The sequence below is a fragment of the Empidonax traillii genome, unplaced genomic scaffold (genome assembly GCF_003031625.1).
Source record: "Empidonax traillii isolate 1590-97213 ecotype Southwest subspecies unplaced genomic scaffold, ASM303162v1 scaffold57:size2250009, whole genome shotgun sequence".
In the NCBI taxonomy this organism is placed as follows: domain Eukaryota; kingdom Metazoa; phylum Chordata; class Aves; order Passeriformes; family Tyrannidae; genus Empidonax; species Empidonax traillii.
This window is the reverse complement of record NW_020955250.1, coordinates 1874548-1896984: the sequence shown is the minus strand read 5'-3', so window position 1 is coordinate 1896984 and position 22437 is coordinate 1874548. Positions and strand designations below refer to the sequence as shown.

Sequence of the window (22437 nt, the reverse complement as noted above, 5' to 3'; positions counted from 1 at the left end):
TCTGCGGCACTCTGAGGCTGCATGGATAGTGAACTTTCTCCTGATTAAGTGCCTTGATAGCTGGTGGTTTCTTAATTGATTCTCTTGTTGATAAGAAGATTGAAAAAGCTTTTTCATTTGTGTGTCAGCAGCCAAAGAGGGAGCAGGTGCTGTGGATGAAGAAGACTTCATTAAGGCATTTGAAGATGTCCCAACGGTTCAGGTAAGTAGAATTACATGTTAAACCACACTGTACTAAAAAGCAGAAGATGGATATAGAATCTCATCCTGATCATCAGCAATTTATGATTCATTGTGATGTTAACAAATCTTCTTTAAAGGGGAAGCAAGTTAGAAGTTGAAGGGAGGTAAGTCTTAAGTGGTGGTATCTGCTGGTAGTTTTTGTGAAATCCTCAGAAGTGGAGGGAATGGGGGTGGAAGTGATGTGATAGAGGTATCACAGGACTGGATGTGGGGCTGGAACTGGGTGTGCACTCTGCACAGTGCAGTCTGGTCAAATGAAGACTTAAATCATCAGGAGCCTCTCTCCATCTGTATGTTCTGGGAACTGAAAGCAAAAGGTGACTTGTGTCTCGGGGATTGGTGCTGTGTGAGTGTGACAAGTGGGCGGTGCATGTTTGCTGATTTAGCTGGATAGCTGAGATGTATCACGTGTCCCCTCTCCTTCACCAGAGCTTTGTGCTTGGGACAACTGAACTGCACGTGTCCACTTATGATGTTTTTTGTAGGTCTTGACAAATATAGTCACTGGTAGCTGCAGGAATGCTGCTTAAAAATGTGTAACTGCAGTAAAGTAATATAAGATGAACCTTTAATCGTCGTGTGATAATTTTGTAGCTTTTGATTGCAGGCAGTGAGTGTAAACTCTGTGCATTATGCAAAGCCAGTTGTAGCACATGATGTTTAAACACTGAGGAGCAAAGGACTTTAGAATGTCGTTGGGAAGGGATCTGATTTTCTGGAGAAAATCTTGCGTTATGGTGCTGCTTTGTATTTCAATTTGTAGATTTATTCCAGCCGGGATCTTGAGGAATCCATAAACAAAATCCGAGAGATACTATCAGATGACAAGCACGACTGGGAACAGAGAGTTTCTGCGGTAAGTAGTGAACTTAGATATGATCTCTTTTAACAGAAGAGAGCTGTTAGGCTCAGCTTAACACTGAGCTTAATCCCATGAATAAGGTACTGGGATAACCTCAGAGTAAAGCTGTAATGTAGTTTTAGTGAACACCTGTTATATTCCCCCAGACTGGGCAGAAACATTTCCTTATGAGACTGAATTTAAACCACATCTGTGAGGGAGCTATTTGATATACAAGAATCTGTTGAGGCAGCATCAGGTTGAACTGGAAGTCACTTAGCAAATCCAGATGTAAAACTAGAAGTTTGCTAGCAGATGCTACAATCAAAATGTCAAAAGTCATACTGAAAATCTTAAAACTTATAAGGCAGAAAATTACTTTGCTTACAGAGAACTTATTTATACTTCTGTGAATGGAGGTGTGAAATAATTCAGAAAGAATTTACACACTTAGGTTTTGAATAAATAAATATGACTGTGGGAAATGTGGAAGTGGAAAATTGGATGTTATTTGCATGTCAAAACTGAGTTTTATTAACTGACGTGAGCTGTGTTTTCATAATGTGAATAGATGCATGGTCTTGTTTACACAATAGACTTTCATCAGTGGTTTAGTGACTTCTGTCAATCCTGTATTGCAGATCTGAGTGGTAGACTGTGCTGATTCAGCTTACTTTTGTTTAATTTTATTTCTGTACTGAGTGAGAGTGAGCTTGAATTGAGGCAATGTGCAGGTACATTAGTGTACAGGAGGGCTTGTGAAGGTGTCCAGAGGAATGTCTGCAGGATGAGATGGTGATATTAATAGAAAATTTGCCATTTTTCAGGGTCAGGGCTCCACTTCTATTCGAGCCAGATAATTGTTTTAATGAAGTCAATTGGCACATTATAGATATAAATCAGTATTACTCAGAGCTGAGCATAAGCATGCACCTGAAGGTCTAGATATCCTTTTAATATAAAGTCAGCTATGAGATGACCTAAGTTTTAGAAGCTGTTGTAAATAGGGGAACAGGGAGGAATATTTAAGATATCTTTTGGCTTAGAAACAAATGTTTGGGTTATTAATAATACAGTTTGAATAGCTGTATGGAACATTTCTGAATTTCTGTAAGTTAGTGTGTTTATATTATTCTGCTTAGTATGTTAACCTACGAGATACAGAATAATAAAATTGGTTGGACATTAAGAATCAAGTTCCTCAGTGCATGTTCAGGAATAATGTACAAAGACCCTGGAAACCAGATATTGACCCAGAACATAACTGTCCTTATATTTATCTCTCATTAACAGTCACTGATTTCTTTTATGCTCCTAACAGTTGAAAAAGATCCGCTCCTTACTTTTGGCTGGAGCTGCAGAATATGATAACTTCTTCCAACACTTAAGGCTTTTGGATGGAGCATTTAAATTATCTGCTAAAGATCTGCGCTCTCAAGTAGTTCGAGAGGCTTGTATCACGTTGGGGTGAGTTTACTTTCTGTGTGTGCTTGAAATGTGATGTAGGGAAAAAGGAACAGACACTGGTGCAAACACAATTAGGATGCAACTTGTGCTGCTAGTTCTGCATTGTTAGAGGTAGAAAATGATTTTGCTACAGTTGTTTTACCACATCCATGTAGGCCACTAATTGTAATTCTGCCAAACTGTGTTCCACAGTATTAAACAATGCTGATTACAGATATGCAGAATTAATGGTCAGGCTGTACCTTCATGCATGATAGGGAAGGATTAAACAATAAAGCTGAAAATGTACATGTTTTGTTCTGGTTCAGACTGAGCTAGTTTTTATTTTTTGATGGTCTATCCTTTGAAATACGTAAAGAAACCGGATGCTGCAGTGTTTCTAACATTTTTTTTTTAAATTCTGTGCATATTAAGGCAAAAGAGGGACTTTCAGTTATAATATATACTAACAGAAAAAAGCTTCTATCACCATGATCCCATTTGTTTGATAATAAATTTTTGCTAGTTACTTTATTTTATGCTGATCTTCCTGTTTCTCAGGGTTCAGATGAATGTAGAGCACAAGTTTGAAATGAAAGCAAAGGAACTCTGTCCTTTGGAGCTGGAGAGGAGGTGACAGTTCCAAAGATTGAGATGTCAGATGTGCTTATGTCAGATGTTCTGTCGAAGTCTGACTTGCCTAATCTTCAGCTTACTTATCACCATGACTTCATTCTGTTTTTCAGACATTTGTCATCAGTTCTGGGAAACAAGTTTGACCATGGGGCAGAAGCCATCATGCCAACAATTTTTAATCTAATTCCGAATAGTGCCAAAGTCATGGCCACTTCTGGTGTTGTAGCAGTTAGATTAATCATTCGAGTAAGTATACATCAGAAGAGAACCATGTTACAATTTCCAAATACTGCAGTGTTTCTGATGAAATATGAATGCTGCTGCAATGAAAATTAGATTAAACGCCTAATCTACTTTTCTGATTGTGCTAGGCTTGTCTCTCTCGGATGTCATGCAACCTTATTCGTTAAGCTCTGCCAAAATAGTAGGAAAAATGTTTCCTTTTGCAGAGCAAGATATTTTGATCCCTCTAAGAGCTGAGCAAACTTTTTTCTTTGAGAGGGTTTTAAACCTGCCTTGCAGCACAGTCTCATCCTCTTAATTATGCTCTAGAATACCTCACAGACAGTTCAGGTTTCCTAAAACAATTAGTTCACAGCAGTGGCTTCTGCTTAGTGATTTATTGGGTAATCTGTAGGTAGCCTGATGTCTCTCAAGTTGTCACCACTGGCAGTTTCGATTCTCTTGCGGTGTCTTCAACTCCTTGACTCACCGGGGTCTGTCATTATAGAAGATAATGAAGTAACTGTTAAAGATATTTTAGTGGATAAAATATATTTTTAATTATAAAAATCTATCCATATCTGTTAGTGTTGCTTTATTTAGCAGTTCTACTTTTAAGAATCAAACCGTGAGAAGTATCTGAATACTGGGCTCAGGTGGCTGAAGGAGATGGTCTTTCATTCTGTAGAACTGAGATGTAAAGATATTTTTCCTGTTTTTGTTGTTTTCTTCCAGCATACGCACATCCCTCGGTTAATACCCATCATAACCAGTAATTGTACCTCCAAGTCTGTTGCAGTTAGAAGGTGAGAATTTAGTTTGAATTTACTGGGTTTTACCAGTTAATAGGTTTGTATGTGCTTCCTGATAATGTAAATGTATTTGTTGTTATTCATGAAATAACACACACTCCTTTATTATAACATGCATCTCATTCTCTCCTGTGATTTGGGCTGCAACAGTGCAGAGAGGAAAAGCCATTTTCCAGAAAGAGAAATATTTTTTAAATTGATCTTTGTGCTTACGTGTTGTTGTAACATCATATTCTTTTGGCTTTCTTACGGACACGTTCCTAGTCCCCACTCTTAGCTGTTAGGTGTTTTCTTTGAGCCAGTAGCAGAAGCAGTCTTCTGTGATAGCATCATCTGGAGGGGGAGTTGGACTGGCTGTGCTCATGGTCCTGTCTGCACTTAAAATCTAAATACTTCAGTCCACTGCCTCGCTGGGAATCTCTTGCCTCGTCCGCATAGATGAACTAGTTCTGTTCTAGTTAGGCAAAAGGAAGGGCTTTGTTGTTGCTGCATTTGGTGACAAACCTTGAAGTCATTTCAGCACACTTGTGCTTTAGTTCCTTGAAGTGAGGAAGGGAGATTAAAGTCGGGAAGTGTCCTCATGTGAAGCTAATGGTGAAATTTCTATGTGAAACCTGAACTAACAGCTGCAAAGTATCAGCATGAATCTCCTGTCCTGTTTAATGAAAAGGAGGCTTCCTGGATTGTTTTATGTCAAGCCCTCTCTACAGACTTCTCTACAGTGAGCTGCCTGCAGTTAATCCTTCAGACTGTTTATTAATGGTGTTTTTAGAGATGTTAATGTTTTTATTGGGGTCTGTGCTGAATTTTGATGTCCCAAAAAGCTTCCTAACAGAAGGTGGCTGTTGTTCAGAGTCAGGGATGGCAAAGCCAGCGTGCCCCTGTTAATTTAATTTGACATTTCTTCTCTCTTTTCTCTCAGGCGCTGTTATGAATTTTTAGACTTGCTGTTGCAGGAGTGGCAAACACACTCCCTAGAAAGGTAAGTTCTGAATACAAGTGGGTTAGTTCTCTCCTACCTATATCTGAGGAGGTTAATTCTGGAGAAAGGATAATCTAGAAGGTTGAGATCGTATCATGTAGCTCTAGTAGAGATTTTTTTTGCCACAAAAACCCCCACATGCTTATGTGCACACACACCATTTGTCCCTGTGATTCTGTCAGTCAGAGTTTGGTGAGTGTGTCTCCTCTGCCAGCCTTGGAAAACCTGGCTGAGCAAATCCCTGAATGCAGTAATTTTTATTTAACAAACTTTCTTTTCCTTTTGCACCCTGAAGTGAGATGATGAGGTGAAGGCTACTACACATCTTATCAGGAGCTTCTGAGGCTTCTACCTTACTTCAGACTAATGACCAGTTAAAGTAGTTGTGGGAGAAGAGACTGGGACACAGTTTTCTTAGCCGTAGATTGTACAAGACTATTTAAGGCTTAAGAGAGAGTTTTTGAACCCGGGCAGTTTGAATAGCCAAGTAAAGATCTATGAAGAATGCTGCTTGCCATTTCCTAAACAGCAGTGTGGGTAAAATAAAAATGTCTTGTTAGAGTAAATAAATAAAGGTTACAAAGGATCTTACATCAAAATGGGAGGATGTGATGAACTGTTTGTTTTTGGAGACCAAGGCAAAATCAAATTAGTCATTTGTTTATGAATGTTGCTCATCTTTCTGAACTGCTGGATAATGTTCTCTGTCTTGTTTCAGACACATATCAGTGTTAGCTGAAACAATAAAGAAGGGAATTCATGATGCAGACTCTGAAGCCAGGATAGAGGCAAGAAAGTAAGTGGCAAGTGTCTGGTTTTCCTCCCTTTCTTTGCCCCTGTTGTGTGGGGAGTCAGTGATATTGCACGGTTGAGACACAAGTCCAAGCAAGTTACATTCTCCTGACTTCAGCTGGTGGTAACTTCTCCCTTGGCTTGGGAGTGTGTGTTTCAGCAGGAGATGCCATAGCAGGCAGTCACACAGGGCTGAGTTACGTCTCTTGTGTCTTGTAATGGTGATTATTTCATTTTGTTCTTGTAATATTTTTTTTCTATCTGAGCAGGTAAAATGCTTGCCTACCTTGTTTAACAGTCTGCAGTTGAGAATTAGTAACCTCATCTTTCTACTTGAAGTTTGAGTTGCTTGCGATGAACTGAGATTTCTGTTTAGTGCACAAGCATATTATATATAGATATACTATTACTAATATGTTTTTTCTTTCTTGGCCTGTATACAAGACAGTAGTGCTGGGCAGAAGTGTAAATTGGATGAGCAGTCCTGCAGAAAGGGATCTGGGGGTGCTGGCAGACAGCAGCTGATTAGAAGTCAGCCAGGAGAGCAAACCCCAGACTGGGGTACATGAAGCACAGTATGATGGGATGTGTGGAAATGCTTTAAAACTCTACCAGGGGAGGTTCTGACTGGACATTATGAAACATTTCTCTACCAAGAGGGTGGTCAGACATTGAAACAGGCTTCCTAGAGAGGTGGTCAATGCCCTCAGCCTGTGTTTAAAGGGCATTTGTACAGTGCCCTTAACAGCAGGCTTTAACTTTTGGTCAGCTCTGAATTGGTCAGGCAGCTGAACTAGATGTTCTGTGTAGGGCCCATCCAGTTGAAATAGTCCATTCCATTGTTATTTGCTACTCTTGAAATAAAAGACCTTGTGCTTGAAATCAATGAACAAAAAGTTTCATCAGTCTAAATGCTGTGTTATAAGCAGAGGTGTTTCACACTAGGACTGCTTAAATCCTTTTGAAAAGGCAGTGTGTCCATCATTGAAAATTACAGTAGTCACTGAGACTCCACAGCAGGTGACCAGTTAATCTGAATAGACAGCGAGGAGAATGGCATGAGACTTCAGAGAGCATGCTTAATTCTCTCTTTCCATGTTTATTAAATAGCAGTGTGGCTGACTGTAAGACAGAAATTTGTTTTCTTCTAGTGATGTGAGAATGCATGTGGCTTCTCTGAGGACTGGCTGTCACACACAAACAATTCTTGATTCATTTGAGCTGATGATTGTACTCATAAACTGCCCATTAGTTACCCCCTGAAGAGTACTGAGAGTCTTCATCTCCTTTGTGCCGAGAGTGAATGGTGTTTAGCTATCAGCTAGGCGATTTGGACTATAGGGGAATTCTTCCCTCATCTTAAAATGCTCCTTTATTTTTAGCATGGCACTAATTTGAAGTCCATGGGAACACCTCTTTTCCTTATTATTTCTTCCCAAAAACCACAGTCAACAGCCTCAACTCACTACAGAGATTTGTCTCTGCAGCATTCTAGGAGGACTGTTAAAATTAAGGAATAAAACACCTGCTGGTGCTTTCCTGAATCAGGCCCATGCATGTGTGTTCTGCCTTTGGCACGTTCTTGAAGTAGCTCTTGCACCCTGGTCCCAAACTAATATCAGTCTAGTGGGTCTGCAATCTCCTATGTACAGTAGACAGCTGGAGGGATGAGGGTTCCTTCCATAATAAAGCTTTGTTGTCTACTTGTGCTTTTACAGCAAATGCACCAAATGGTTCTTTCATTTGGTTTGTCTTCTGTGCAACTGCTTGAGTGACACAATGGGTTGAAAAAAGTGAAATGTCTTAAATGTGTCATGGGGCAGTAGGTGGTTGAAATGCCTGAAATTAGTGGGCTAATGCTCCACTGCCCCCTAAGACATGACAAGGGCTTGCTCACAGTATTGTGCCTTGTTTCCAGGTGTTACTGGGGTTTCCACAGTCACTTCAGCCGAGAGGCAGAGCATTTGTACCACACCTTGGAGTCTTCCTACCAGAAGGCCCTGCAGTCGCATTTGAAGAACTCTGACAGCATCGTGTCCTTGCCACAGTCAGATCGCTCCTCCTCCAGCTCCCAGGAGAGTCTCAAGTAGGTCTTTGTGTCACTCACGGCCTCCTGAGTTAAACAGCTGCAGGCAGAGAGCTCCCCTGAATTGGAGGGAGCCATCTCATAGCTCTGTCTCATCTGGTCGTCATTTGGACTCTACGCTTAGTTACTCTAAATTATATTTTATAATTTTTTTAGCTAACGTTGTATGAAAATAAAAAAACAACAAAACTGCTTACTGGCTTTAAAAATATAATCATTATCTTGACTCCATAAATAATTTTCTAGGAAGCTATTTGTGCTCAGCAGATACTGTTAGTCATTCCTTTCAGGTGTGCTTAAAATAGTGCCTGGATTTAGGTTCTGCATTTTGCGTTAATCCTAGAGGTGTAAGTCTGCCTCAGTCCATACAAAAGACAAAAAATGACTAAACTAAATCTGAGTTGTAACTGCAAAGTCAATATTTGACTTTCTGCTGAATGTATTTTAGCTAGTCTTAAAGATACAGTTAACTTAGACTCCAAGTGTCTGTGATTTATGTGTAATATGATATCAAACACTTATTTAAACCTTTTTAAAGCTACAGAAAGTGTTCTTAAAAATCTCTTCTTACATAAATAACGTGAATATGAATTTATTTCTTAGTACTTTTATAACAAATGTCATGGTGGTATTTATTCTTTAATAAGCTTTGTTAGTCTCTTCCTGTATATAAATAACTTCTTGTTAACTTAGTTGTGTACTGAGGAAACAGAGTAGTATTGCTTCTGATGACTTAGAAATACTACTTTTGTTTTAATAAATATTTATATTTACTTCCAGCCGTCCGTTGTCTGCCAAAAGAAGTCCTACTGGAAGTACCACATCTAGAGGTGAGAACAGGAGCTGGAAAATGTGCTCGGGTGTTGCTGATGAAGTGTGATGGATTAAAATGAGAATATCAGAGGTTGGGATATGCAAAGAAAAACTTTGATCACTGTTTACTGCTCCCTAAAATGGCAGCTTAGTATGTAAAAATTTTAAATAGTTTTGGGTTTTACAGCATATTTTGTGTATTAGCTGCTGATAAAATTATGCTTTTAAAGAATGTTAGTTAATCTGTAATTGCTTATACCTGAAGGGAAGCCTAAAAAGCCTTGAAAATTGTAGCCAAGGTATGTTTAGCTGTGTAATAACTCAAATAAACTGCTGCTGATGCTAAGATGTACAGCTACATAGTCTAATGGTGCCTCCAGTTTTACAATTTTCTGTCATTTATGCATGTGGTTTCAGCGCTTACTGGAGATGTCTGCACACAAGTCCTACACTGTTCAATTCCATTTTTGTTATCAGATGGAATATTTAGGTACAGCTTTTCTGTCCTAAGTAAATGCATACAATAATCTAAATAATACATTTTAATACAAAATATAATAGTCAAAACTTCATTGGTAAAAGATAAGCTGCCTTTTACACCTGACCAAGGTCAGGTTCTGGCTGGTTTGTCTATACACTGCACCCTACTGAGACCTTTGATTCCAGGAGGTATTGTTGTGTAACCTACTTGACTGTGCACACAAATGCATGTTTGCTTGCAGCTGAGTAGTCAAGCTTCATGCTTAAGAGGGTGAGCATCAACAAGTGATGGAAACAACGGTCCTCATGAGAAGATGAGGTGTTGTGAAGGAAGTTATTATAACCTGGACTGAAGGACCTGCAGGTCTGTTTCGGCCAGCAACTCACAAGCCAGTGATGGGTATTGTGGTTGAACTTTCCCATCTAGATTCTGTTAGAAATTTCTTTTTACTGGCCTCACAGCCTTTTTGATCTTACCATTGAGGCTTGTGTCTGATAAAGTTCTTAGAGGTAGCATCAGGTCAGGATTGATGAAATATCTTTGCATGCAGTGTGGGGAAACCCTCACTGCCCTGATAAAGCATTCTTAGTTGAGGTATTTGAGTGCCAGCAGGGAATGTTAAAAATAGTACTTTAAACTGCTTGTCAGGCTCTTTGAAGCACACAGCTCAAAAAATTAATCTTCTTTATTCTGGATCTCCCACTCCCATCTGCAGCATCTACAGTAAGTACAAAATCTGTGTCAACACCAGGATCTCTGCAGCGATCCCGCAGTGACGTCGATGTGAATGCAGCAGCTAGTGCCAAGTCAAAAGTGACGTCTTCTGGATCATCCACCCCCTTCAGTTCTGCTGCAGCCTTGCCCCCAGGGTCATACGCATCACTAGGTAAATCTACGTGTTCTACTCTGGCAGTTAGCTTTCTTTAGTAGCAGAAAGCGCCTCACAGTTTTGCTGGAATATTAAACTCTAACTAGAAGAACATGCCTTTGAGATAGTTCCCAGCTCTCCAGGATCAGTGTGTGATCTCTTGCCCTTTGGGATTAAGGAAAAAAAATGACAACAGAACTGACTTGAAGCAACTTCATAGGTTTTGAATTGTATAATACTTTGCGTCTCTTCTTTCTGGGGAAAAGCAGAACTTATTATGGTTCTGGGACGTTGCTGAGGAGAATACTTACTGCTCAATTCCTTTTGACATGTCCCCCTGTCTCTTTTCCTTCTTCTCCTTCCCTCCTTTCCTGAAAGTGGTTTTCCGTTAATTGTTTTATGCTTTGAGTCGTACATCTTAGGTGAGTTTGATCGCTTTCTGTTTCACAAAAGAGAGAGATGCAAGAGGAAGTCGGCCTTACCGTTCCACCGGACAGGACATAAGTATCTGTTCTTTATACTGACTCTTTGGATTATAGCCACGTGGCACATTAGTCTCTCAGAGCATTGTTAATCACCTTCGGATACTTCAGGGTTTCTTACAACTCACTTTGCATTGGATCTTTCTCTGCTGGAGATACCATTGGAGAATTCATGAGGAGGAAAGGCAAGGCAGTGATTGACATCATATTTGCTGAGCTTCAACTTTGCTGTGAGCAGAGCTGATCATCTGAGCTAGTTTCTCATTCTGCTGGTTTCATACTAATGTAATCCCAGACTTGTCATCGACTTACCTTTACAAGAGGGAGAAAAGTCAGGAATCTGTGGTCTTGATTTAAACTGTATAGGTTGTCTTCACTGAGTCAGTTGATGGTTTCTTCTCCTTAGTGTAGGGCATTTGGTCTTTAATCTCTTAAAATATACTGGTGAATTATGTAGGGATGGTTTCTATAGATTGCTTTTTGAGACCAGTCTCTTCCATATCTGAAATGTTTTACCTTGACTTAGAAGTGTTGGTTGTATTCAGTTCAGAAGTTGAATTCTTATTCTTATTGAAATTGTTCATACTTGGTCCAAGATGTAGATACATTGCAGTGGAAACATAGTACAGAAGGTGAAGTAGATCCTGTGCTTTTGGGCTTGCACATGCAGCCGTTTTTGAGTCGTGCTGCACACTGGCTTCAGTGGCTAAACTGCCTTCAAACAGTCTTATGTCACGAGGAAGAATGGAAGAGGGGGAACGTATCTACTTGAAGCTGAGAGACTGAATACAATTAGTCTTTTTCTTAGACTAGGCTGTGGGAAAAAAGCAGCAAATTCACTCTAAGTGATGCAAGCATGGCTGCTCCTGAAGGTCCCTGCTTCCTTTTGAACCTCTAGGGGCATTTATCACCTTCACATTCTCATGAGAGAAATGGTGAGGCAAGCAACGAAAATGGAGTTTGGCAAAGGTTGGTTATTGCAGGAGGGAAAACCTGCAAGTGTTTTCTTCAGATATATCCAGGTTTGATTTGCTGCACAGTCAAACTTTTTTCATATCTTTAATTGTATTAATTTTTTTGCATATTTATGGAGCTAATATATAGTGCCCACTTCTGTTGATGTTACTGATTTTTCCCTATTAACCCTTTCCTTATTTTTCTTTAATTTGCTTAAAGATGGTACTACCAGTAAACCTGAGGGTAAGCAGTCTCTGTGTAACTGAGGTGTGTCCACAGTCGTACTGCCCTGCCTGGTCTCTGTTCTCAAAGTGTTATCTGGTTCTCATCCATGTTCACTGGTGACCTGCATGAAGTGTTGCATGGTTGTCCTGCTCATTTTGATGCCATGGGGTATTCTTCACTTTCTCTTTGAGCTCCTCCCTGCTGATAAGCAATAGTCTGCTTTTATGACTTGAATTCTGGTCACAGAGTTGTATGTGGGTTTCTGTTTTTAAAGCGCTGCTCTTGGTTGAAGGTGACCTGTGCCCAGACTGAAAAAAAACAAAAACAAAAATAAAAAGCCCAACAACAACAAAAAACCAACACAAGGCTTGTGATTTCTTGCTCCTTGATGTGTAAAGGTTTGCTGTGTTTTTCCATCCAAAGCTCAGGTCACAACTGCCAAATGCTTTCGGGAAGAGACTGGGCAGTGAGAGAATTGAATGAGATGATCACATGGCAGAAAAAGAGGACAGTAAACAATGATCTCTAGGGAGGGAATATTTAGTCAATCTCTTTAAACCTGAGCTCTCTTTTTGTTGCAAACTTTGTCTGAGTGAGAGGCTTACACGGAAGATAGTTGGAGGAAAGGCGCTTTTTTACCAGAACACTGAGCCTGCTAGTTTGGGAAAGATCCCAGTGTGTTCCTCTGGCTCATTGTCAAAACTTGTTCTTTATTTCTCATTTCTCAAGCAAAAAAAGATCACTGGGAAATCACTTTTTCTGAGGTAGACAGGAGTTGAAAACAAGAATGTTTTCTACACAGAATGAAGAAAATACACCCCCCACCAACAAACCTCTTTTCTCCCAATGCAAGTCCCTTTTTTGAGGGATCTATTACTGTCTTGTGGGACTGTGCTTGTATCCTTGATGGCTGCTTGTATTTGGATGTGATGATCTGAGAAGTACCACTGTACTGTTGTGGCATGTGTTATTTTCCTTGCTACTATTGATGAATTGATATATTATTTAGAGAGGAAGGTCTGTACCATTTTTGGTTATGGTACTTAGTGTTCAGAGATGAACTGGCTCTGCATCTCGGGCAAGTGTTTGTGCTTTGTGATCTGTCAGTGATAAGGAATATGAAGTTGGCCTAAACACCTGTGTTTCTAAATCAGTCATGAATTGGATGAAAATTCCAAGTTGTTGTAATACTGAGTTTTTTGGTTTTGTTAATTGTTGACCCTTTTATCTTCTTCCTTTCATTCCAGTTCTCAAACCTTTCTATTTTTGGCCTGGCTTTGAATCGCTTAAGGTTTGATGTTAAGTTATGAAATACCCTATGCAGTTCTCAATCCTCTCTTTAGCTGTAATAATATTTGTGGAAGCAAGTTACAACAGCTGTCCTGTGGAATACCTTTATTTTTAGCTTATTGAATGCTTTATTGTCGTAATGCAAAAGGGTGGGGGTTTTATTTGGTTATTGTTTTCAATTCAGTTACATTAGAAGCAGATTGGATTTGGTAAAAATCTGTAATAGAAACCAGCAAGTTGCTTGAGGCAAGGAAGATTGAGATGAACTTTCAAAAATGTATTTTGCCATCCTCTTAGTGTTAAATATCAAATCTCTTACCTTATTGCTACAGGATTCTGTATTTTTTGGACAGTGAGGATCAGGGAAAATAATAACAACACAGTACACTAATAGCCAGAGTTCTTGAAGGGGTAAATCACTGTTTGAGACTCTTCATTTTTGTTTTCCTTTGAGATGGCTCAGGGGAAAACAACCCTTATTCAGGATTTAGTGTGTCCTACACTGAATGATGAAGGTGGAGAAAGGTCTTCTGCCAACTCTCTGATCTTGCAGAGTTTGCCAAGAACTACAGGGAATGCAAAATTTTGTATTCTTGACATAAATGTAAAAATTAAGAGTGTGGGGGAAGAGAAAAACATCCCCTTGCTCTGGAAACATAGGAGGAAACAGAATATAAAGCAGAAATGCCATCTACACTCATGCTCCTCTGGTTTGTTTAAGGTTTTTTGCAGGTCACCACTAAGTCATTTAAGGGAAAATCCCCGTGTTTTTTTGTGTGGTTCAGCTTGACATTAAATCTGCTGTCTGGTTCCCATCTTGGCTTTCTGTAGCTACAGTGTAGAAGTTCTGCACCTTCCCCTCAGCTGGAGCCAGCATTGTGTGGACTTGGCAGTTCCCATCTGCTTTGCCCTCAGTTCTCCTCAGTGGTTTGGTTAGGAGCCAGGCAGCTCAAAACAGGAGCAAGATAGCGTAGGTTGTGCCAGTGGCAAGAATACAAGTTGAGTTGAATGTCAGTCCTTTGGTTATAAGTCATGGCATCCCAATTGGCAAATGTTGCTGAAAGGAGCTTCCTTATGGAAAGGTGCTGTGAGTCTGTATGCCAGTGAAATCTGTGCAGGTCTTCATGCAGTGCACTGTTATGCCTTGATTGTCCAGACCCTTCATTTATGAGGATTCCCTGAACTTCATTAAGGGCTTTGCACTCAGAAACCTCAAAAGAAATGAAGTTTTTATAGTCTTGATCGGTACTTCACGGCTAGTGCTGGGGAGGTAGGGCTTGTGCCATGTTTGTTGTACCTGATTAAAAGGAAACCTTTGAAAAGTTTCTGCAGGTTTATCATGAAGTGAATTTTTCAAGGAATATTTTAAGAAGGTGCACAGTGCTGACTTTCAGCACAGAATAATGGTTCAGAGCGTTTCTGTTATCTGACTGCCTTTTTTCGAAGTGAGCATAAAGTCAACCTGATGGTTTCCAGTAAGGGTCAGGTCGCTTTTGGGGGAAATTATGGTGCAGAGTCAGGTCTTACACTAGTGTGATGTGGGACAAGTGCTGAATATGCATGGTAACCATTCCAATGGTGGTCGTAGAAAGTTGTTTACAGATTTATATGTAAAGCATGTTTTTAATTGAGCTGTGTTTCAGATGTCCATGTGTCATTTAGCAGTGATACATATAGGGGGTACTAGAGGTTCTTTCAGGAATGTTTTTCTGCAAGTGGGGCAGAAACCCAGTGCTGGGTACCCTAAATGCTTTAACCTGATCCATGGAGGGACCGTCATCATCCCAGTGCTTCCATATGTAACTTGAGTGGTTGTAGGTATCACTGTTCACAGCATGGAATTGATTGAGTTGTGGAGCTGTTATGTACCATTTCTAGACTATTTGAAAGCCATTTTCTTCAGAGTACTGTACAGGCTGAGTGTCACAAAGCCCATGTCTGTTCTGAGCACTGGGGAATGGGGATGGTGCAGTATACACCCAGAAGAGCTCGGAGCAATGCTGCCAGGTGAAGCCTCTTGTAAAGCACAAATGTTATCACAGAATCTTCCTTCACTTTTTCTTTTTAAAAAATACACAAACCAACCTTCCTGGGTTTCAACATTTGTTAGACATTTCAGGGTTGATTCTGAACCACTGTTGTAAAAATGACAGTAACTTTAAGAAATAAAACCAAAACCTCCTAAAAAATCCACAAATGGTTTCTTAACACAAAGCGTTCACATGGAGTCTTTCAAAATCCTTTCTGTACCAACCAATGTCACGTATCAAATTTAGATCAAGGACTCTTTATGGAAATACTTTTATGGTTTTTGGAAACTAGTTGGGACAGTCCTTATCTGTTCCTTTGCTGTGCTGCTATTGTCAGGATGCAGTAATGCTTTTAAAAGCAGCAGAAAAATAATGATTATGAAATATGGATTGCTACATCTGCAGTTTGAGCTAGATATGGAGACAAACCCACTTGAAAGCAAAGAACTTTTGGGAGGGGAGGTGTTTTCTTGAGTTTAACAACAATAGCAAAGTCTAAATAACTTACTTGATATGTTTTTTCCAGTCCTGCTTGAAATTAGTTTTTCTGTCTGGGTTAGAACGATAAAGCCACACACATAGTTCTATGTGCAAATAACTCTTGGGTGTGAATGCAGACTCTTGTTTGCACATGAAATTCTTAGGGAAACGTAGCAGACACATTTGAATTGTATAGTGCAACTACTATATATACATGCTGTACTTGGTATAATATATTTAAAAATCTGTTTGCACAATGCAAGTCCAGTGCAGTGTTTGAAAGGGTGAGGAAACCAGTATCAGTGTTGGCACTCTGTTCCTCCTGTGGGAGAGGAACATTGTTCTCTCTGACGCCCATTAGGCCAAAATTGGTGTGCAAATCTACCATTCCAGAAGGAAGCAGAATTTTTTTCCTGGGCATCCATTCATTCAAAAACTGCTGAAGTTGGTAGGAATCTGTCCACTAACTCTTAGGGGTTTCAAAATAGGAGTTGAGTTCTCTGTTTCTAATCCTGCTGATAATCACATGTTAATTAAGTTTGACCCTTCAGTTCAGTTTTCTTTTTTAAAGCTGCTAGAATTGTTATCAGAAGCTAAACTTGGTTTCTCTTTATAGATTTTTTTTTTTTTTAGGCTTTGTATTTCTTAAGGTGGAATACATATTGTCCTGGTTTTCTCTTTCTTAGTCACCTACTGATGGAGACCAAAAAAAAAAAAATTTTTTTGTAGATGCAGAAAAATCCAGAAAGTTTTGAGGGTCTGAAGTGATCTGTGCATAAGAGGAGACATCAGCACCTTCTTACCCTTTCTTGGCCCATACACATCACTAAACATGTCTTCCATAATGTCTGCTACTGTGGGTAAAGGTGAATTTCAACTTGGGTTACCCCCCAGGACTTCCTGCAATGCCAAGGCCTCCTGCTGGCATTCTGGAAGGATGTAATTGAATTCCATTACTGGTTCCTAAGACTGGTCAGGTTTAACTTCTTGTCTTACTACGATGCCCTCCTGATGTGAGAAATGAGGAGAATCCTTGAGGCTTCTGACAAGAGTGTGACATCTGTCTGCTTCCTTCCCTAAGCAGTTCTTCCCCCAAGCCCATGGTGGGGCTCGGGGTCCATGCCTTGTTAACGAGTCACGGGGTGGCTCTGCTCATCTGTGTGTAGCTGTGCCTGTGCCAAACTTGCACGGGATGGGAGTGAGCCAGCAGAAAGCTCTAGGGCTGCCTCTGGCTGTGTATCAGGCTGACTGTCCTAGAGCAGAGGAGAACTCTGCAGTCTTCCTGATGGTAAGACCTCAGCAGCCTGTTTGGTGACTGCTGGGCCCACGTGGATGTGCTCAGAGCTTGTTTAGTTGAGCCAGTGATTAAAAAGTTTTGTTTGTGTTTTCCCAGTTTTATGCTAATGGTTTCTTCTCTGTCTCATTTATAAGCAATGGTTTGAATGTACATGCCTGTATTTTGCCTACTGAGCTGTTTTAAAAGTAGGTGCTGGTGGAGAGGTTTGAAGTAGAGCTGTTTTGTGGGCCTTTCCCCTCGCAGACAAGTTCAGCCTTTCTTCTCAAAGTTAAGCATCTCCTTGTCTCTTCGTGTCTGGCAGAAACTTGCAGACCATGTTATGAATATTATGAGAGCTCACAGAAGAATGTAGCTCCCAATTGTTCAGCCTGGGCTGCTTGCCATTGTCTTGTCCTGCATGTGTACCTTATGTGAAGTGGGTTTTTTTTGGGTGGGAAGTGTGTGTCTCCCTGTTCATATTTCTCTGTATGCTTATGGTGGAGACAGAGGGCAGGAGATGAATATCTGTAACCGGTGGGTGCAGTTGTCTAGACTCTTCTCTTACCTGCTATGGATTTTTTCCCTTTTATTTTTGTGCCTGAAACTTGAAGTCATCCTCTGAATGCAGGATAGCACTGGCATGAGTCCTGAGAAACAACTTCAGATTTGGCTGGGAACGGACGTGTTGAAAAGTACTGATGGAGGCTTTCTTTGTGTTACTCTTAATTATCATTTCTTTCCCATTAACTAGAGACAGATAATTGAAGCTTAGCACTGGAAAGAATATTTTGTAGGAAACAGCCCTGCCCCAGGATGGGAATAAACTGATGACCCTGTAAGCTTTCCTAGCTCAAATGTCTGTGGCTTTTTCATGAGGAAAGGACCGAAACAGGACCAAGAACACTTTATACCCTTTCTCTGCTTAAATAAAGAGAAGGCACACGGAATCATTTTTCCACGACATTGATTGTGTTAAATGGGACTCTCCATTACAAGTAAAGTTACACTGATCTCTGGATAAATATGAGGGATCTGTAAACAGGGAAAATTCAATGAGCCTGAAATAAAAGCGTGGTCAGACTGCATTGACAGACTGTCACAGAAGTGCATGCCAGCCTGCCTAGGGGGAGCAGGATATAAAGCACCAAACAGCTAGTTGGAAATCCCAGTGATGGAATTTGGGAGGGCACCTGTCACACCTGTCTCTGAAAGTGTGATCACCTTCTCAGAAAGTACTAATTTGATATAGGAATCTGCATTGAGAAGGCTGAAATTTTTTATTGTTGATCCTTTATAAAGAAACTACTATAGAACAGAAACAAAGGATATAGAGAGGTAATATTTTTTAATTAAACTGGCTGATAGCATTACAGAGAGAAAAGAAGTTTTTGGACTCATGGACTGTGGCTGTTTCCACTCCCTCCCCTGCGTCTCAGCCAGCCCAATAAAAGGTGTTGCCTCTCCCTGTAAAATTCTTTTGTATACCCTGGGTAATTGTGTGTGTAGTGTGTTAGACACTGCTGCTGCCTTTTATTAACAGTGTGGTTGTCTTTGCATTCCTCCAGGTCGGATCCGTACAAGGAGACAGAGCTCTGGCAGTGCCACAAGTGTCACCTCAACGCCTGCCGATACTCGAGGCCGCAGCCGGGCTAAAGTAGTTTCCCAGTCCCAGCGTAAGAATTGTTTTATTCCTGGGGGAGCAGAACAAATAGTTATTAATAAGTTTCTCTTGAATTGCAGTAGCATCAGCTGAGAATTGGGCTCACTTCTGATAATAATGTTTGGGTGTGTAATAAAATGAATCCCCATGTAGCCAGTGTGTGCTCCTGCTGACAGAGAGGGCCCCAAATCCGAATGCTGAGTTTCTGCCTTTTTTTACCAGTTGTGCAGCAGAATCTCATGTCGCTGTCATCTGTAGAACTAAATAACTGGCTCTGAGTCCTGCTGAGACACCCCCTGTGGCTGTAGCTGACTGCTGTCCTGGGGTCTTGTCCTGCCAAGCTTCTCCTGCTTATGTGACTCTATTTCTGTATGTGTGACACGTGAGCTGTCTAAAATTAATGGGATTTGGCATCAGTTTAAAACAGGACATTACCTATTTTGTGTAGATATGGGGAAAAGGATTCTGCTTTGATTCACATGACACATCTGCGCTCTCTGGCTTCTTGGCAAGGCATGGTTTTCCCCCAGGAGCCACACATATGGTGCTGCTGCATATTTGTCATGTGCATCTTAGAAGATTTTGTCACTCAGACTTTAAAAGGAATTGGGGGTAGGGAGAGAGCTAGTCTCTGTTTTGAGGACCTTCAACCTTGTGAGTAAAAGGAGAAGGGGTTTGTGGAAGGATCTGTCTGTTCTGAGGACTTGTCTTGCTTTGTGCCCCTATTTAAAAGCCCTTCTCTGTTCATTCTCTCATTGCTTTGCTCTGTCATGCTGGAGGGGTGAAGAAGCAGTTTGTAGCCTTGTGTTAGGCTGGGAGAGCTGAAGAAATTAGTAGTATATTGAGGATGGGGCCAATGAAAATCTTTACACTGAGGTCCTGAAGATATATTTGGGCTTAGGTATGCTGATCTAAATTGATTTCTTCAATTTTGATCCTAAAACTGATCTAAAGCCAGAAATTACCCTTTTTTCCTAAACTTAGTTTGATGAAAAATGGTCAGACCACACGAGACAAGTCTCAGAAGTATTTAAAGAATAGTTAAATATCCGAAGGTTTCAAATATTGTGTACTTTTTTTTCATAGAATGCCTTATGAAAATTTAGGATGGTCATATCTGAACCTGCAGCTTTGGTCTAGTTTGCTGAATCCTGTTTCCAGCCTAGCCCAATCAGATGTGTTCTTTATCCTTAAACCAAGTTGTCTGAAATACTTGAATTCAAATATAATACAGTCACAGGACCAAATTCTCCATGCCCACACAGTGGGTAGCCATGCTGCAGTTTTGCAGACTGGGCTGGCATGTAATTTAGAGCAGGACTTGGGTCTCAGTGTCTTGGTTGACATTTTGCTAAGTAGCTGATCAACCTTGGGAAATTTAGTAACATCTGCACATTAACTCACTGCATTCTGCAGAGGCTTTAGGAGTGACATGTTTGTAAATAAATCTGTCTGTATTGTGTATAGCATAAACCGCATGCTGAACGCTGTATTGTCTTGCTGTCTTTTAATCCACTTTTTGCCTGTCCCTTGGTCTGCCCTCATAATCAAGGATCCAGATCAGCTAATCCTGCTGGTGGTAAGAAACGTTTTCCCTTTCTTGCTTTCTCATGTTATTTCCTTCACATATTTTAACTGCTCAGCTTTTAGCATCCCTCATTCTCTCCTAACTGTGAGATTTAAAAAGCGTTTTCCTAAAGTCATAAGTCAAAATGTGTCTGGTGGGTGACTTTGCTTTCTCCCAGTCATCAGACATGGTAAGCATATGTTCTACACGTTGAAGCTGGCTCACTGCTGCAGCTTAAACCCCAGGTGCTAAATTCTGCTTCCAGTTACTTCAGTGCAACCCTGCTGACATCAGTGAGATCGCAGCAGTGTAACTGAGAAGAGTCTTGGTTTTGGGTTGTGGTGCTCTGTGTAAGACTGGCATCTGTCACTTTGGGGTGGGGAAAATGGAGCCAGCACCACATACAGTATTGGGGTATATTTAATTGATTCAGAATGGCTTTGACTGAGAAATTGGAGGGGACAAGTAAGTGTGTAATACATGTGTTATGGCGTTGTCCATGAGACTAAAAGAATTGTGTATCTTCTTAAATTAAGACAGAAGAACAGTCTTTAACTCTTGCTAGTACTAATATTGTCTGGAAATGAAATTTTTGTGAGATGTGTAGATACTTTTCAGAAAGAAACCAACATGAGAATCAATTCAAAATGCGAGCTTGCCTGAGTATGTTCTTGCAACCTTTTCAAGTGTACTTTTCCTGACTGTTTTAGGAAATAAATTGAATGTCAGGAATCGTAATGGCAACAGGAGATTTTCAGGGACTTTATAAACGTGAAGAAGTAAAAAAAAAAAAAAAAATAGTCTTGAATCAATTGCTCTTATGGTATTACTTCTTTATGATTACCTTTAAGCTAACATTACTTAATTTTCAAACAACTTAGAAAATGAAGACCACAGGGGAAAAAAAAAGGAAGTATCAGTCATCTCATCAAATTAGACAGCAAAACTGTTTCAGATAGAGATATCTTCTGCAGTTGGAATGTAAATATGTAAATTAATCTTGGTTAGTAGACTCTCTTGCAGACAACGAGGCTTAGAGGAAATGTAAACTTGCCATGGACTATTCAAACAGAGAAGAAAAAATAAAACAGGCCAACTATTCGACTTGCTAAAAGTTTTCTTCATTGGAAAAATAAATAGCTTAGGTTTAACCAACCAGACCTGAGTAAGCCAACATCTCTACAAATGTGACAGGCTCAAGTGGTTTACCCTTTATTGTGCTGATCTCTTCAGATGTGGTGGGGTTTTTATGTTGGTCGGGTTTTGTTTTTTTCATTGATTTTCCTTCACTGAATTACTGCAGGAAGGTAATGCCGCCACTGTAGCGTAGCATGAGAAAGCCTGAGCTGCTTTGCAGCGGGTGACCTGTGCCAGAAGCCAGCAGCTGCAGCACAACTCTCCACACAGGCTCGTTGGTGTTGCTTTGTGAGGAGGAGAAGCAGCCTGTGAATTCCATATTGCTGCAGCAGGGCTGTCCCAGCACCTCCACAAGCTCTCATAAAGCCAGCTGGGGTGTTCAAATGCAGCAGTGTCTGGGCTTGATCCCCAGTGGGAAGCACGATTCATAGAGGCAGGGTTACTGATGTCCATGTTTATTGTCCGTGGGCTTTCCTCGGTCTTCCTTGCAAGCCCATAGGGAACACTCCCATTAGTTTGTTGAGTGATTTGGATCAAATTTTTATAGAGAGTTGATTAAGTTCCAGTTTTGCTGTCAGTGTGCTTAAAATCTTGGAGGGTTTTAATTGTTCTTCCCTTATTTCTGGTTCTCTTCTAGCTGGCAGCCGATCCAGTTCTCCGGGTAAGCTCTTAGGAAGCTCCTATGGTGGCCTGAGCGGCGGAACATCCAGAGTCCAGCCAGTGCCATCATCTTCAGAGAAGCGCAGCAAGATCCCTCGGAGCCAGGGATGCAGTCGAGAGACGAGTCCCAACAGAATAGGACTAGGTAAGAACAGTCACTGCACTGACATGCTGACCAGCATGCTTGAAGGAGGGGCTTTCCTGTCGACTAGGAAACTGTTTGTGTCGCTGCTATTCTTCTGAATTTTTCAGCTGACATGTTAAAGTGATTGTGGTTTATTGGAGAGTAATTTTAATTTTCCAGGTTGAGCTATACTTTCAAAGTAAGCCTAAAGGTGTCGTGATGTGTCTTCTGTTTGAAATTCAACATGAGTGATGTTATTAGATCAGACAGCAAAAACAGTTGTCGTGAATAACCGTCACAGCAAAAAGACCTCATTTGGTATCAACG

At 40.5% G+C, this 22437-nt stretch overlaps 1 protein-coding gene across 10 annotated transcripts in view; it reads left to right on the top strand.

Annotated features, from left to right (window-relative positions):
- The window catches only part of CLASP1 (cytoplasmic linker associated protein 1), a 177675-nt gene that overhangs the window by 87154 nt on the left and 68084 nt on the right, over positions 1–22437 (top strand). For 7 of the 10 annotated variants that reach the window (XM_027879746.1, XM_027879748.1, XM_027879747.1 and 4 more), the window contains exons 10-22: positions 129–202; positions 1007–1099; positions 2406–2551; positions 3277–3412; positions 4124–4194; positions 5123–5182; positions 5901–5978; positions 7893–8060; positions 8841–8890; positions 10070–10240; positions 18528–18635; positions 20175–20201; positions 21964–22131. In XM_027879746.1, coding sequence (XP_027735547.1) covers positions 129–202; positions 1007–1099; positions 2406–2551; positions 3277–3412; positions 4124–4194; positions 5123–5182; positions 5901–5978; positions 7893–8060; positions 8841–8890; positions 10070–10240; positions 18528–18635; positions 20175–20201; positions 21964–22131 — 1350 coding nt within the window. The remainder of the gene's footprint in view (positions 1–128; positions 203–1006; positions 1100–2405; positions 2552–3276; positions 3413–4123; positions 4195–5122; positions 5183–5900; positions 5979–7892; positions 8061–8840; positions 8891–10069; positions 10241–18527; positions 18636–20174; positions 20202–21963; positions 22132–22437) is intronic. The other 3 variants (XM_027879755.1, XM_027879754.1, XM_027879752.1) reach the window with 1 other exon arrangement.